Below are 13509 nucleotides of genomic sequence, written 5' to 3'. Positions count from 1 at the left end.
TTTTTTTTTTTTCCCCTTAACACTTCTTTCTAGAGGGGCTCTAGAGTTCTTGCCCAGTTTCAATAAAAAGAGCTTTCAAGTATTTCCTATGCTGGTGTTCCACTTAAAATTTCCTTTGATTAACGGGTTTGGTGCTAAAAACTACCATAACACTAAAATAAAGTTCAAGAGCCATGATCTGGCCCATTGTCTTCATTTTTTATAAAAGGACATTTGAGTTCTTGAAAGAATTACTAGATTTGCCTGATATTGATAATTCCATTTATTTAAATAATGTTAATGAATGAGGCATTTTTCATTTATTAATCCTCATGAAAAAATGTTAGATTGGTAATACTTTCTTATTTTATAAATGAAAGAATCAAATAGGTTAAGTAATTTTTCCAGCTCACACACTGAATTAAGTAAATGGCTCTGAGTGATATAGGGATCAGCTTCTAAGACTTGTGTTCTTTTAACTATATCACTTCACCTTTCAGAACTACAGCCAACTTCTTAACTCCTTAACTATGCTTTTTTGAGGTAGAAATACTTACAATTCTGATAGTGGTGTGTATATATATGTGTGTGTGAACATACATATATTATATAACACATGCATATATACAAATAAATTATTATTCTCTGTGATAATCACAAACATTGAAATCCATGGTTGGTTGTTTATAGGAAGGTATGCTTCCACTGAAATAAACTCTTCAATGGGTAATTTAACCCATTGAAGTCCATTTTATGGTATATGCTGATTTAAAAGATTTAAAAAAGCATTTAAGAAAAAGAAATTTCTTCCTATCATTTGGACAAGAAACAGTTTTAAGGTAATTGATGAAAACAAACAAACAAAAAACCCAACAACTATTATTAGAAAACTTCAGAACCTAAAATAATTCTGTTTTTCCAAAATAGGCCAATGATGTAAACAGCAATGGTATAGAATGGAGTAGTGAAAATGATCGTCTCTTGGTCTGCCAGGTGTGCATTAAACTTGCAGATATAAATGGCCCAGCAAAAGTTCGGGACTTGCATTTGAAATGGACAGAGGGCATTGTCAATGAATTTTATGAGCAGGTAAGTTGAAATGTGAGATTGGTGGGAAGAAAGTATTTTTGGGGATTTAGATAGCTACACTAAGGTGTTTGAAATCTGAAAAGGGTTAGACTGCTTTGACTGAAAAGGGTTAGAAAGTGTTATTTTTCTCTCTTGTTCTTAGTATTTTCTCAGCTCTGCTTGTCTATACTGCTAAAATTAAAAGCAATGACAGGCTTATTGCCTATCTGAAGTGAGTTGAATCTATAGGGAAAGAGACTAATTCTAAGATTCCTTTCAACCTTGAGAATCTATAACCTAGAACAACTGATTTCTAAAAGAAGTGGCTTTTGGGTGATTCCAGGATTTGCTCAGACTATATTTAAAGAATATCAACAATATTTCAATTGTACTATTGAAATACAAACTACTGTCCCATAGAAACATCAACTGGGCAGAAATTCTAGCAGAGAATAAAAAATTAGAGGGCTAGCAACATCTGTAGAGTAGATACTTTGTAGTTTTCAAGGATTCAAAGATATAAATATGCTCTTTCCTTTTTTTCATTGATTTTTAAATCTTGGCTTTAAAATAATCCTACCAATTTGCAGAATCTGTCCCATTTTTGTCATATCTTGAGGCTCCACATAATGTAGAAGTAAAATGATTTTCCCATAAGCTTCACATTTCATTATCTCCAAAATATCAAATACAACTTATGAAATGGATTCCTTGGGAATCCTTGTTGGCCATAATAATCAGGAAAGATCAAAATGTCTACTGAATGAGGCCTTCTTTGTGTCAGGGCTTTCTTACTATAAGCAAAAAACAGGAATAACAAAGTTGACTCTGTTTCACAATGCGTGCTTACCTGGCATACCTGGTTACCCCCAGATTGTATGGTAAAAGTCTTTTAGCCACCTTTTCAAGTTACAAATACCATTCTATGTGATCACATAAATATATAAGTATTCCAATATTATAATATTTTGCTATTCTAATGTATTTAAATCATATATAATTTTGGGCAATGATTATCTTTGTAAGATTATAGCATACAGTTTGCATATTCCTGTATTCATTTTCAGTGATAACTGAAGCTTACCTCAGAGTTCTCCAGTAGATTTTGCATTCACAAAAGAGGAATTTTATGCTAAGGAAAAATTCATTTTTCATTAGCTGCATAAGTTGGTAATAAAATGTAGTGATATATTATCAATTTTAGAAAACCCACTATTTTAGTGAAATAACATTAGAAATGTTCATTTACAAACAACTTTAAATTATTTTTAGAGTATATAGAGTTAATACTTACTAAACAAACTTAGAAGCCATGCCTTAGGTTGAACCCTAGTTTTTCCTTCTCATTGACAATGTGACCTTGGGTAAGTTACTTAACTTCTCTATGCTTCAGTATTCTTGTTGATAAAATATGCATGATGATATATCTAACTCATAAAGATTGCTGTGAGGATTAAATAAATTTTATACATGTAAAAGTCTTGGAATAGTTCCTGACACGAAATGCTCAGTAATGTTGGCTATAAATCCAGATCTAGTGCTAAACATATTATCTCAAACAGTTTCACTCCATCTTCATAGATTTTAGTCATGATAAAGGAGAAAAATGTTATCTGATACTATACTATATATGAAAGTCCTAGTTACCTCTTATTAGAACTATTAAATTTCCTTCTTGTTTGGCTATACTGTTGAACTTCTTTCTATTTATTATCTTAATTATACAGTCTTTATACCCTTAAAGCTATTTAAGTGCCGTGGGCTTAGAAAAGCCAGGCTCCTGGGGTATACCTATGAAATTGAAGACTCCTGTGGATTAAACCCAGCTGGGTTTTTAAAAAATATTTTTTAGTTGTAGATGGACATAATACCTTTATTTTATTTATGTGGTGCTGAGGATTGAACTAGTGCCTCACATATGCGAGACAAGCACTCCACCTCTGAGCTAATAACAACAGCCCTTTTGTTGTTTTTTGTTTGTTTGTTTGCAATGCTGAGGATTGAATCCAGGAGTTTTACATTACTAGGCAAGCACTCTACCACTACGTCCAAACTGTTTTTTGAAAAATATTAATAGTTTTATTTCTTTTAGAAGACTTTTAACCATGGGATAGTTAATCACTGGGCCAGTTCTGGTCATTTCCTTGGGTTGTGTGGGCTCATCACAGATAAAACTGCTTGCCTGCAGAATTTATGCATTGTGAAGGATAATTAATTTCCAACCAATTTAGATAGTAAAACTAAAACATTAATAGTACCATTTGGGGAATGTTTCACTTTGAATAATATTGCCTTTCATCATCATAGCAACCCTATAAGGTAGATTATTATTCAAAATTTATACATGATGATACTGACATAAGCATGCCAATACCACATGTGGTTAAGTTGCAAAAGTGAGTTTGAAAGAACATCCATCTGATCTCAAATTGTGCTCTGTAGAACCCTAGAAGCTACAATGGAAGGGAATCAGACAATTGGAAGTATACACCCAAAGTCTTACCTCAACTGTAGTAACTCTGCTTTTGTGTGTCTTATAAAATGCATCCACTATGCCTTCCTCTTTTAAGGAGAAAGAGAATCTATATTTGACATTATAGAATTTTGCAGGTTGTTAGTAAAATTGCTGATATTTATTTTAAAAGCTATATATTTTTATTAACTTAATATCATCTATAATGATTGATATAGATAGATATGAGATTAAAAATTTGCTTAGAATTTCTCAAATTGTTGTTACAGTTAAAATGATAGAATAATTAAGTTCATAAATATTTCTTTGTAAAAGTTATTTTGATGTACACTATATTTTAAAAATGTAAAGATAGTTTACAAGCAAAGCTCAGTGTTTGCTCTTTCAACAAAAACGTATTTTTCGAGCTGGAGCTGTGGCTGGGCTGGGTCTGTGGCTCAGCGGTAGCACACTTGCCTGGCATGTGTGAGGCATTGGGTTCAATTTTCAGCACCACATATAAATAAAATAAAAAGTCTATCAACAACTGAAAAAAATTTAAAACAACAACAACAATGTATTTTTTCTTTTTAAAATGCTCAGGGAGATGAAGAAGCAAATCTTGGTCTACCCATCAGTCCCTTCATGGATCGTTCTTCTCCTCAACTAGCAAAACTCCAAGAATCTTTTATCACTCATATAGTGGGTCCCCTGTGTAACTCCTATGATGCTGCTGGTTTGCTGCCAGGTCAGTGGATAGAAACAGAAGAAGATGATGATACTGAAAGTAGTGATGATGAAGATGGTGAAGAATTAGATATGGATGATGAAGAAATGGAGGACAATCTAAATCCTAGTAAGAATTCAGAAAATCTATAATTTATTTAATGTTATTAACTACAAATATCCATTTAATTTGAACTTCTATCTTTGTTTCTTAGATGCTGATTCAGCAGTCATATCTTGTGTAACTACAATCTTACTGTTTAGATTCAATAGTCATGTTTTGAGTGACTGCTCTGTGCTGGGTACTGTGTTAATACTGTTACACAATGAGAATTCTTATTTAATAAATAGCATCTCGGGAGATGTCCTCTGGCCAGTGCTCTTCAGCACACTTCACCTATTCATCCATGATAGGGCTGTCACCACATCTGAACATTTGAGATAGGAGGATCCTAGCTGCTAGTCCTCCTTCATCTCACCCCTCCTCAGACAACGGGGTGAGTCATTATTGCCATGCGTATGTCAGTATCATCATGTATAAATTTTGAATAATAATCTACCTTATAGGGTTGCTATGATGATGAAAGGCAATATTATTCAAAGTGAAACATTCCCCAAATGGTACTATTAATGTTTTAGTTTTACTATCTAAATTGGTTGGAAATTAATTATCCTTCACAATGCATAAATTCTGCAGGCAAGCAGTTTTATCTGTGATGAGCCCACACAACCCAAGGAAATGACCAGAACTGGCCCAGTGATTAACTATCCCATGGTTAAAAGTCTTCTAAAAGAAATAAAACTATTAATATTTTTCAAAAAACAGTTTGGACGTAGTGGTAGAGTGCTTGCCTAGTAATGTAAAACTCCTGGATTCAATCCTCAGCATTGCAAACAAACAAACAAAAAACAACAAAAGGGCTGTTGTTATTAGCTCAGAGGTGGAGTGCTTGTCTCGCATATGTGAGGCACTAGTTCAATCCTCAGCACCACATAAATAAAATAAAGGTATTATGTCCATCTACAACTAAAAAATATTTTTTAAAAACCCAGCTGGGTTTAATCCACAGGAGTCTTCAATTTCATAGGTATACCCCAGGAGCCTGGCTTTTCTAAGCCCACGGCACTTAAATAGCTTTAAGGGTATAAAGACTGTATAATTAAGATAATAAATAGAAAGAAGTTCAACAGTATAGCCAAACAAGAAGGAAATTTAATAGTTCTAATAAGAGGTAACTAGGACTTTCATATATAGTATAGTATCAGATAACATTTTTCTCCTTTATCATGACTAAAATCTATGAAGATGGAGTGAAACTGTTTGAGATAATATGTTTAGCACTAGATCTGGATTTATAGCCAACATTACTGAGCATTTCGTGTCAGGAACTATTCCAAGACTTTTACATGTATAAAATTTATTTAATCCTCACAGCAATCTTTATGAGTTAGATATATCATCATGCATATTTTATCAACAAGAATACTGAAGCATAGAGAAGTTAAGTAACTTACCCAAGGTCACATTGTCAATGAGAAGGAAAAACTAGGGTTCAACCTAAGGCATGGCTTCTAAGTTTGTTTAGTAAGTATTAACTCTATATACTCTAAAAATAATTTAAAGTTGTTTGTAAATGAACATTTCTAATGTTATTTCACTAAAATAGTGGGTTTTCTAAAATTGATAATATATCACTACATTTTATTACCAACTTATGCAGCTAATGAAAAATGAATTTTTCCTTAGCATAAAATTCCTCTTTTGTGAATGCAAAATCTACTGGAGAACTCTGAGGTAAGCTTCAGTTATCACTGAAAATGAATACAGGAATATGCAAACTGTATGCTATAATCTTACAAAGATAATCATTGCCCAAAATTATATATGATTTAAATACATTAGAATAGCAAAATATTATAATATTGGAATACTTATATATTTATGTGATCACATAGAATGGTATTTGTAACTTGAAAAGGTGGCTAAAAGACTTTTACCATACAATCTGGGGGTAACCAGGTATGCCAGGTAAGCACGCATTGTGAAACAGAGTCAACTTTGTTATTCCTGTTTTTTGCTTATAGTAAGAAAGCCCTGACACAAAGAAGGCCTCATTCAGTAGACATTTTGATCTTTCCTGATTATTATGGCCAACAAGGATTCCCAAGGAATCCATTTCATAAGTTGTATTTGATATTTTGGAGATAATGAAATGTGAAGCTTATGGGAAAATCATTTTACTTCTACATTATGTGGAGCCTCAAGATATGACAAAAATGGGACAGATTCTGCAAATTGGTAGGATTATTTTAAAGCCAAGATTTAAAAATCAATGAAAAAAAGGAAAGAGCATATTTATATCTTTGAATCCTTGAAAACTACAAAGTATCTACTCTACAGATGTTGCTAGCCCTCTAATTTTTTATTCTCTGCTAGAATTTCTGCCCAGTTGATGTTTCTATGGGACAGTAGTTTGTATTTCAATAGTACAATTGAAATATTGTTGATATTCTTTAAATATAGTCTGAGCAAATCCTGGAATCACCCAAAAGCCACTTCTTTTAGAAATCAGTTGTTCTAGGTTATAGATTCTCAAGGTTGAAAGGAATCTTAGAATTAGTCTCTTTCCCTATAGATTCAACTCACTTCAGATAGGCAATAAGCCTGTCATTGCTTTTAATTTTAGCAGTATAGACAAGCAGAGCTGAGAAAATACTAAGAACAAGAGAGAAAAATAACACTTTCTAACCCTTTTCAGTCAAAGCAGTCTAACCCTTTTCAGATTTCAAACACCTTAGTGTAGCTATCTAAATCCCCAAAAATACTTTCTTCCCACCAATCTCACATTTCAACTTACCTGCTCATAAAATTCATTGACAATGCCCTCTGTCCATTTCAAATGCAAGTCCCGAACTTTTGCTGGGCCATTTATATCTGCAAGTTTAATGCACACCTGGCAGACCAAGAGACGATCATTTTCACTACTCCATTCTATACCATTGCTGTTTACATCATTGGCCTATTTTGGAAAAACAGAATTATTTTAGGTTCTGAAGTTTTCTAATAATAGTTGTTGGGTTTTTTGTTTGTTTGTTTTCATCAATTACCTTAAAACTGTTTCTTGTCCAAATGATAGGAAGAAATTTCTTTTTCTTAAATGCTTTTTTAAATCTTTTAAATCAGCATATACCATAAAATGGACTTCAATGGGTTAAATTACCCATTGAAGAGTTTATTTCAGTGGAAGCATACCTTCCTATAAACAACCAACCATGGATTTCAATGTTTGTGATTATCACAGAGAATAATAATTTATTTGTATATATGCATGTGTTATATAATATATGTATGTTCACACACACATATATATACACACCACTATCAGAATTGTAAGTATTTCTACCTCAAAAAAGCATAGTTAAGGAGTTAAGAAGTTGGCTGTAGTTCTGAAAGGTGAAGTGATATAGTTAAAAGAACACAAGTCTTAGAAGCTGATCCCTATATCACTCAGAGCCATTTACTTAATTCAGTGTGTGAGCTGGAAAAATTACTTAACCTATTTGATTCTTTCATTTATAAAATAAGAAAGTATTACCAATCTAACATTTTTTCATGAGGATTAATAAATGAAAAATGCCTCATTCATTAACATTATTTAAATAAATGGAATTATCAATATCAGGCAAATCTAGTAATTCTTTCAAGAACTCAAATGTCCTTTTATAAAAAATGAAGACAATGGGCCAGATCATGGCTCTTGAACTTTATTTTAGTGTTATGGTAGTTTTTAGCACCAAACCCGTTAATCAAAGGAAATTTTAAGTGGAACACCAGCATAGGAAATACTTGAAAGCTCTTTTTATTGAAACTGGGCAAGAACTCTAGAGCCCCTCTAGAAAGAAGTGTTAAGGGGAAAAAAAAAAAAACAGAATGAAAGAAGTGTTAAGGAACACAGATTCAGAAGTATTGAATAGATAATCTTCCATTTGTACAAGGTGACTCAAACATTTAAAATGTATTTTATTATTAAATAAAATAAAAGTGAATAGAGCTATACAAATATGAAATAATTTTAATGTACCTGATTTCTCAAAAAATTAATAAGTAATTTATAAATATTATGATGGCAACATATATAGGTGTCTGCTTCCTGGGGGAGTTAAATCTAGTACTCCTTTGTTAATAGTTTCTCTACCCTAACAGTATAGCTTCCTTTAGAACACAAAAATCATCAAGGAAATATCAGCTTCCTGCCAGCCAAACAGGGGGTATCCTCTCAAGAATCTAAAGCAGTGGTTCTCAACTTTTCTTCTCTCCAAATGCCTGAGGGATAGAACATGTTCCCATCAGTACCACCATCATACTAGTGAATGTGAGTTCTTTGAGGCAAGGGACTCTGACCTGTTCTTTCCTCATTTTTCCCTAGCATTGTGATTGTACATAGTGGGCAATTCCAGTAAATAGTTGTTGAATGAGTGAATTAATTATTCTCAAGTTGAAGAGGGTATTAACTTTTCTTCCCTCATGTCAGCTAGTTAAAGAATTACTAATACAAAGAAGGTGCAACTGGTGTGGCAAGATGGCATAACTGGCTTTTAAGAAACAAATGTTTGATTTCATATAATGTCTCTGACCCATAAAATCTTTTTACATAACTGGTTTGTCACTATATGCAAGAATATGTCAAAAATAAAATACAGCAAAGAACAGTATTTTAAGATGTTATCATAACAATAAAAATGCTTTATTTTTTTGAACCAGGAGCACTTAACCACTGAGCCACATCCCAGCCCATTTCTTATTTTTTATTTTGAGACAGGGTCTTCCTAAGTTGCTTGGGTCCTTACTATGTTGCCGGGGCTGGCTTTGAACCTGCAATCCTCCTGCCTCAGCCTCCTGAGCCACTGGGATTATAGGTGTGAGCAACTGTGCCTGGCATATGTATTCTTTTATACCAATTTTTTACTGTTACTGCATGAGTAGTATTAATTCTAACAACATTAAAAAACATCATTTATCAGTAACACTGAAGACAATGATTTCATTTTTGAAATCAAGTATTAATTTGTATAACAAACCTTGGCATTGAATTCAGCAAGGAAATCAAAATGCTTTTTAAGATCTGTAGCAAGGATTGCTTCAATGACTAGAAAACGAAAGCGCTTGAATTCCACATGATCAAGATTAAGAAGGAAGTTGTATTCTGGGCGAGAAAGATATAGATTCCAAGCTGATGCAGCATGATGATTTTCCAAAACAGATCTGTCATTGTACAAAACTGCCTAAAAAGGAATAAAGAAAAATAAGGCATTCCAAAGATATGAATCTTTAATAATTCAGAGTTAGGAGCAAGTTGAAAGAATATAATGAGTATATACTTCGTAGTAGGCTTTTTACCAGGTATCTTAACCTCTGTGATACAGGTTGTGATAATTTCATAACTTTCTAGACTGACACACAGAGAGGTTAAAAGCACACCTTTACTTCCATCACACATACTAAGTGAAAGGGTTATTTCCAAATTTCATCTTCTTTGCACATGCCATGCTGCCACCCCAAATATGGAAAGGTAATATTTTGAGGTCTACTTCAATCAGTAAACCTTCTCAGATAAAGCTTCTGATAATAAAGTCACTAGGGATCAAGAGCAGGTTTAGAGATACATTTCTTTTCTTTAGCTAGCATGAAGTCAATGGTGGTGGTAACTGAAAAATAGGTACTTTCCAAAGTAAGAGACCTTCATATCTAAGGACAACATATAGCCTATACTCCCATCCTGACACAGTGCCTTGAAGTAAGACATAAGTATGCAACAGGTAAAAGCACAAATCCTGTGGTTCAAACAGTGTGGAACTACTCACTTTTTTCCATCTCACTCCAGGGGATAACCCTAAATCGCCTCTTCAAGTAGTCTAGGTCTTTGGAAAACAGATTCAAAATTGCTAAAACCTCTTCCACCTCTAAAAATTAGGCAGTTTTTTAAAATTATTAAATAAGCATTGTGATTATTAAAAGAATTTCCATATGAAGTCATGCTTAAGGCCAGGGATGAAAATAAAAACCTGTCTCTGTTTTCATGGAGCTTACTATACAATGAGAAAGAAAGCCAAAAAAAAAAAAAAAAAAAAAAGAGAGAGAATGTAATGTCAGGTGTATATTCTGAGAGTTTAATTTGATAGTTTTTATTTATGGAAGTTAGCTACAGCCTAGATTTAAGCACAGATACATAATATTGTATGATTTTGTTGCTGTTGTTGTTGTTTTGTTTTGTTTGCAATACTGGGATTGAACCTGGGGCCCTATGCATGTAAGGCAAAGTGTTCTAGCTTTAGTCCATATCCCTAGCCCTAGGATATCCCCCAGCCCACATCCTAGCCTGATATTTCTTTTACAATGGTAAGATTTAAACTTTGTAATGGGCCCCATATTAATCTTTTTTTTTTTTTTTCGAGATGAGGTCTCACTATGTTGTCCAGACTGGCCTTGAACTCATGAACATCCTGCTGCCTAAGCTCCCTCACCTGAAGAATAGCTGGGATTAAAGGCTCATGCCAAAATGCCCAGCTACTTTACTTTCATACATATATATATATATATATATATATATATATATATATATATATATATATTTGTAGTTGGACACAATACCTTTATTTTATTTATTTATGTATTTATTTAAATGTGGTGCTAAGGATCAACCCAGTGTCTTGCACATACTAGGCAAGGGCTCTACCGCTGAACCACAACCCCAGCCATACTTTCATATTAATTTTAATGTAACTTCATAAATCCCAAAGAGAAAGACTAAGTTTTAAAGATTCTCTAAGGGGATGATTTATTTTTAATACTAATTCGACTAGTTCATGATTAAATCTAATAAACACTGATAAACTGTCAGAATAGCTTTGTCTAGTCAGGAAGACTAAATGTTATAGCTTGGATCTGGAATCCCCCAAAGGCTCATGTGTTAAAGGCTTGGTCCCCAATGCAGCAGTGTTCAGAGGTGGGACTTTAGGAAGTGATAGATCATAAGGGCTAACTTCATCAATGTATTAGCCCCTTGATGGATTCATAGCTGAAGGGAAAATTGTGAGGTGACAGCAACTCTAGGAAGTAGGTCCTTGTTAAAGGAAGTGGGTCCTTGGAGGGCTATATGGGTCCTTTGGGGCCCATATCTTGTCCCTAGCTCCTTCCTCTCTCTCTCTTTTAAAACAATTTTTTAAAATATATTTTTTAGTTGTGGGTGGACACAATGCCTTTATATTTATTTATTTATTTCTATGTGGTGCTGAGGATCAAACCCAGTGTCCCACCCACACTAGGCGAGCACTCCACCACTGAGTCACAACCCCAGCCCTTAAATAAAGTATTTTTTAAAAGGGGTGGGGTTGTGGTTCAGTGGTCAAATATCTCTGGGTTCAAACCCTGGTATAAAAATAAATAAAGTGGGGGAGGAGGGAAGATGGCGGCGAGGGGAGTGCATTACCCCCGTGTGCTGCTTCACTGTGTGGGAGTGTGACAAGTCAGGACGGCTGAAGGATATCTTGTTGGGAATTTCCAGCAATAGTGGGGTGCGCCGGAACCTGGAGGAAGGATTTCCATCGCATGAGGATCGGCTACGGGGACTCAAACGCGAGAGGTTTGTCGCACGGAGGGTAAAACTGCTTATTCAGCGAATCGCCCCGCGGCTGGAGTCTGCAAGGCGCGCTGGGATAGAGACGCAGGGTTACAGCGCTGCAGTTTCTGCCAGACGCGCAAGCACCGCACTCAGGGCTGAATTCTGGGTTCGAGACGGGGAAGGAAGCGGTCCATCTCGGTTCTCCACACCGGTCAGACCACAGAGGAGGCCAGCAGCCACCATGTTGGTAAACTGACGTCACCACACCTGTTTTTGACTGACCGCAGCTCATTCAGCCATAGAACAGGTAATTTCAGGCTGCAATTCGCCTGCGGCTTGCAGACAGATTGCTAGGGTTCAGCGCCTGGGGGCTTCTTAAAATCTGATCTTATCGGAGTGAACACGGAGCGCGGGGCGGCCGAGTCCCGGCTCCCGGAGCCGTCCCGGAACCGCCCTGGCTCCGGGCTGCGGAGCCTGCGGAGGCTGCTTCTTGGACCCTGCTAATATCAGAGCAAACACGAAACACCAAGAGGCCGAGTTCCGGCTCCCGGAACTGAGCCCGCGGGGACTGCTTCTTGGAGCTTACACTTGTAGGAGCTTACACCGAGCACAGAGCGGCCGAGTTCCGGCTCCCGGAACCGTCCCGGAACCGCCCTGGCTCAGGGCTGCGGAGCCCGCGGAGGCTGCTTCTTGGACCCTGCTACTATCAGAGCATACACCAAACACTAGGCGGCCGAATTCCGGCTCCCGGAACTGAGCCCGCGGGGGCTGCTTCTTGGAGCCTACACTTATAGGAGCTTACACCGAGCACGGAGCGGCCGAGTTCCGGCTCCCGGAACTTCCCTGGACCGGGGCTGGGAGCCCGCGGAAACTGTGTCTCGGTCCGGGTCCTGCTGAGGGCAGGTCAGGACTCACCCATTGCTTGGGTTGCCTGGCAAGGGGAACGAAATGCTGCCATTCGCATAGGATACCAACATGGCAGAGATCTGATGTCAGCAGAAAGCGGTGGAGGAGAGATCTTCATCAATACCAGCGGTGACATAAGCAGTTGGTCTCCTGGTAAGGGGGGTGAGGCTCAGTCACCCGAGTCTCCTCAATTTGTCCTCGAGCCAGAGGGAAGGAGCCGGGCCGCCGCCAGCCCCCGGAGCAGGCCCAGCGGCTCGCCAGCGTGGTGACCGCGTGACCCCAATTGGAGAGGGGGCGGAGCGGAGCCGCCACCCAAACCCGCCAGGTGGGCAGACCCACGACCCAGTAGTACATGGGCGTGGTAGGAGGGGCAGGGCAGAGCCGCCCTTCGCGCTTGCAAGGTAAACAGACCTGTGACAGCCTGGCGGGTCAGGCCCAGTGGCCTGCCAGTGTGGTACACACGTCACCCCAACTCGAGTAGGGGCAGAGCAGATCCTTATCCCACGCCCGGATCAGGCCCTGCCGGTGTGGTGGTCACGTGACCCCAATTGGAGTGGGGGTGGAGCGGAACCGCCACCCGTGCCCGCAGGGTGAGCAGACCAGTGATCAACCTGCAGATCAGGCCCAGGGGTCCGCAGGCGTGGTAGGAGGGGCAGGGCAGATCCGCCGCCCGCGCCTTCAAGGTAGGCAGACCTACAACAGACCTGCGGATCAGGCCCAGGAGCCTGCCGGCGGGGTACAAATACCACCCTAATTGGA

The 13509-nt window shown here is 37.4% G+C and overlaps 1 protein-coding gene across 1 annotated transcript in view; it reads left to right on the top strand.

The window, feature by feature from the left end:
- The window catches only part of Pde3b (phosphodiesterase 3B), a 214806-nt gene that overhangs the window by 182918 nt on the left and 18379 nt on the right, over window positions 1-13509 (top strand). The window contains exons 14-15 of the mRNA XM_046438001.2: window positions 907-1068; window positions 4103-4355. Of these exons, the coding sequence (XP_046293957.1) occupies window positions 907-1068; window positions 4103-4355 (415 nt within the window). The remainder of the gene's footprint in view (window positions 1-906; window positions 1069-4102; window positions 4356-13509) is intronic.

This window comes from Marmota monax, unplaced genomic scaffold (assembly GCF_021218885.2).
Source record: "Marmota monax isolate L192 unplaced genomic scaffold, Marmota_monax_Labrador192_F-V1.1 WCK01_AAM20220418_F8-fsc00061, whole genome shotgun sequence".
NCBI classification, from domain to species: domain Eukaryota; kingdom Metazoa; phylum Chordata; class Mammalia; order Rodentia; family Sciuridae; genus Marmota; species Marmota monax.
This window is presented reverse-complemented; position numbering and strand designations above follow the sequence as displayed.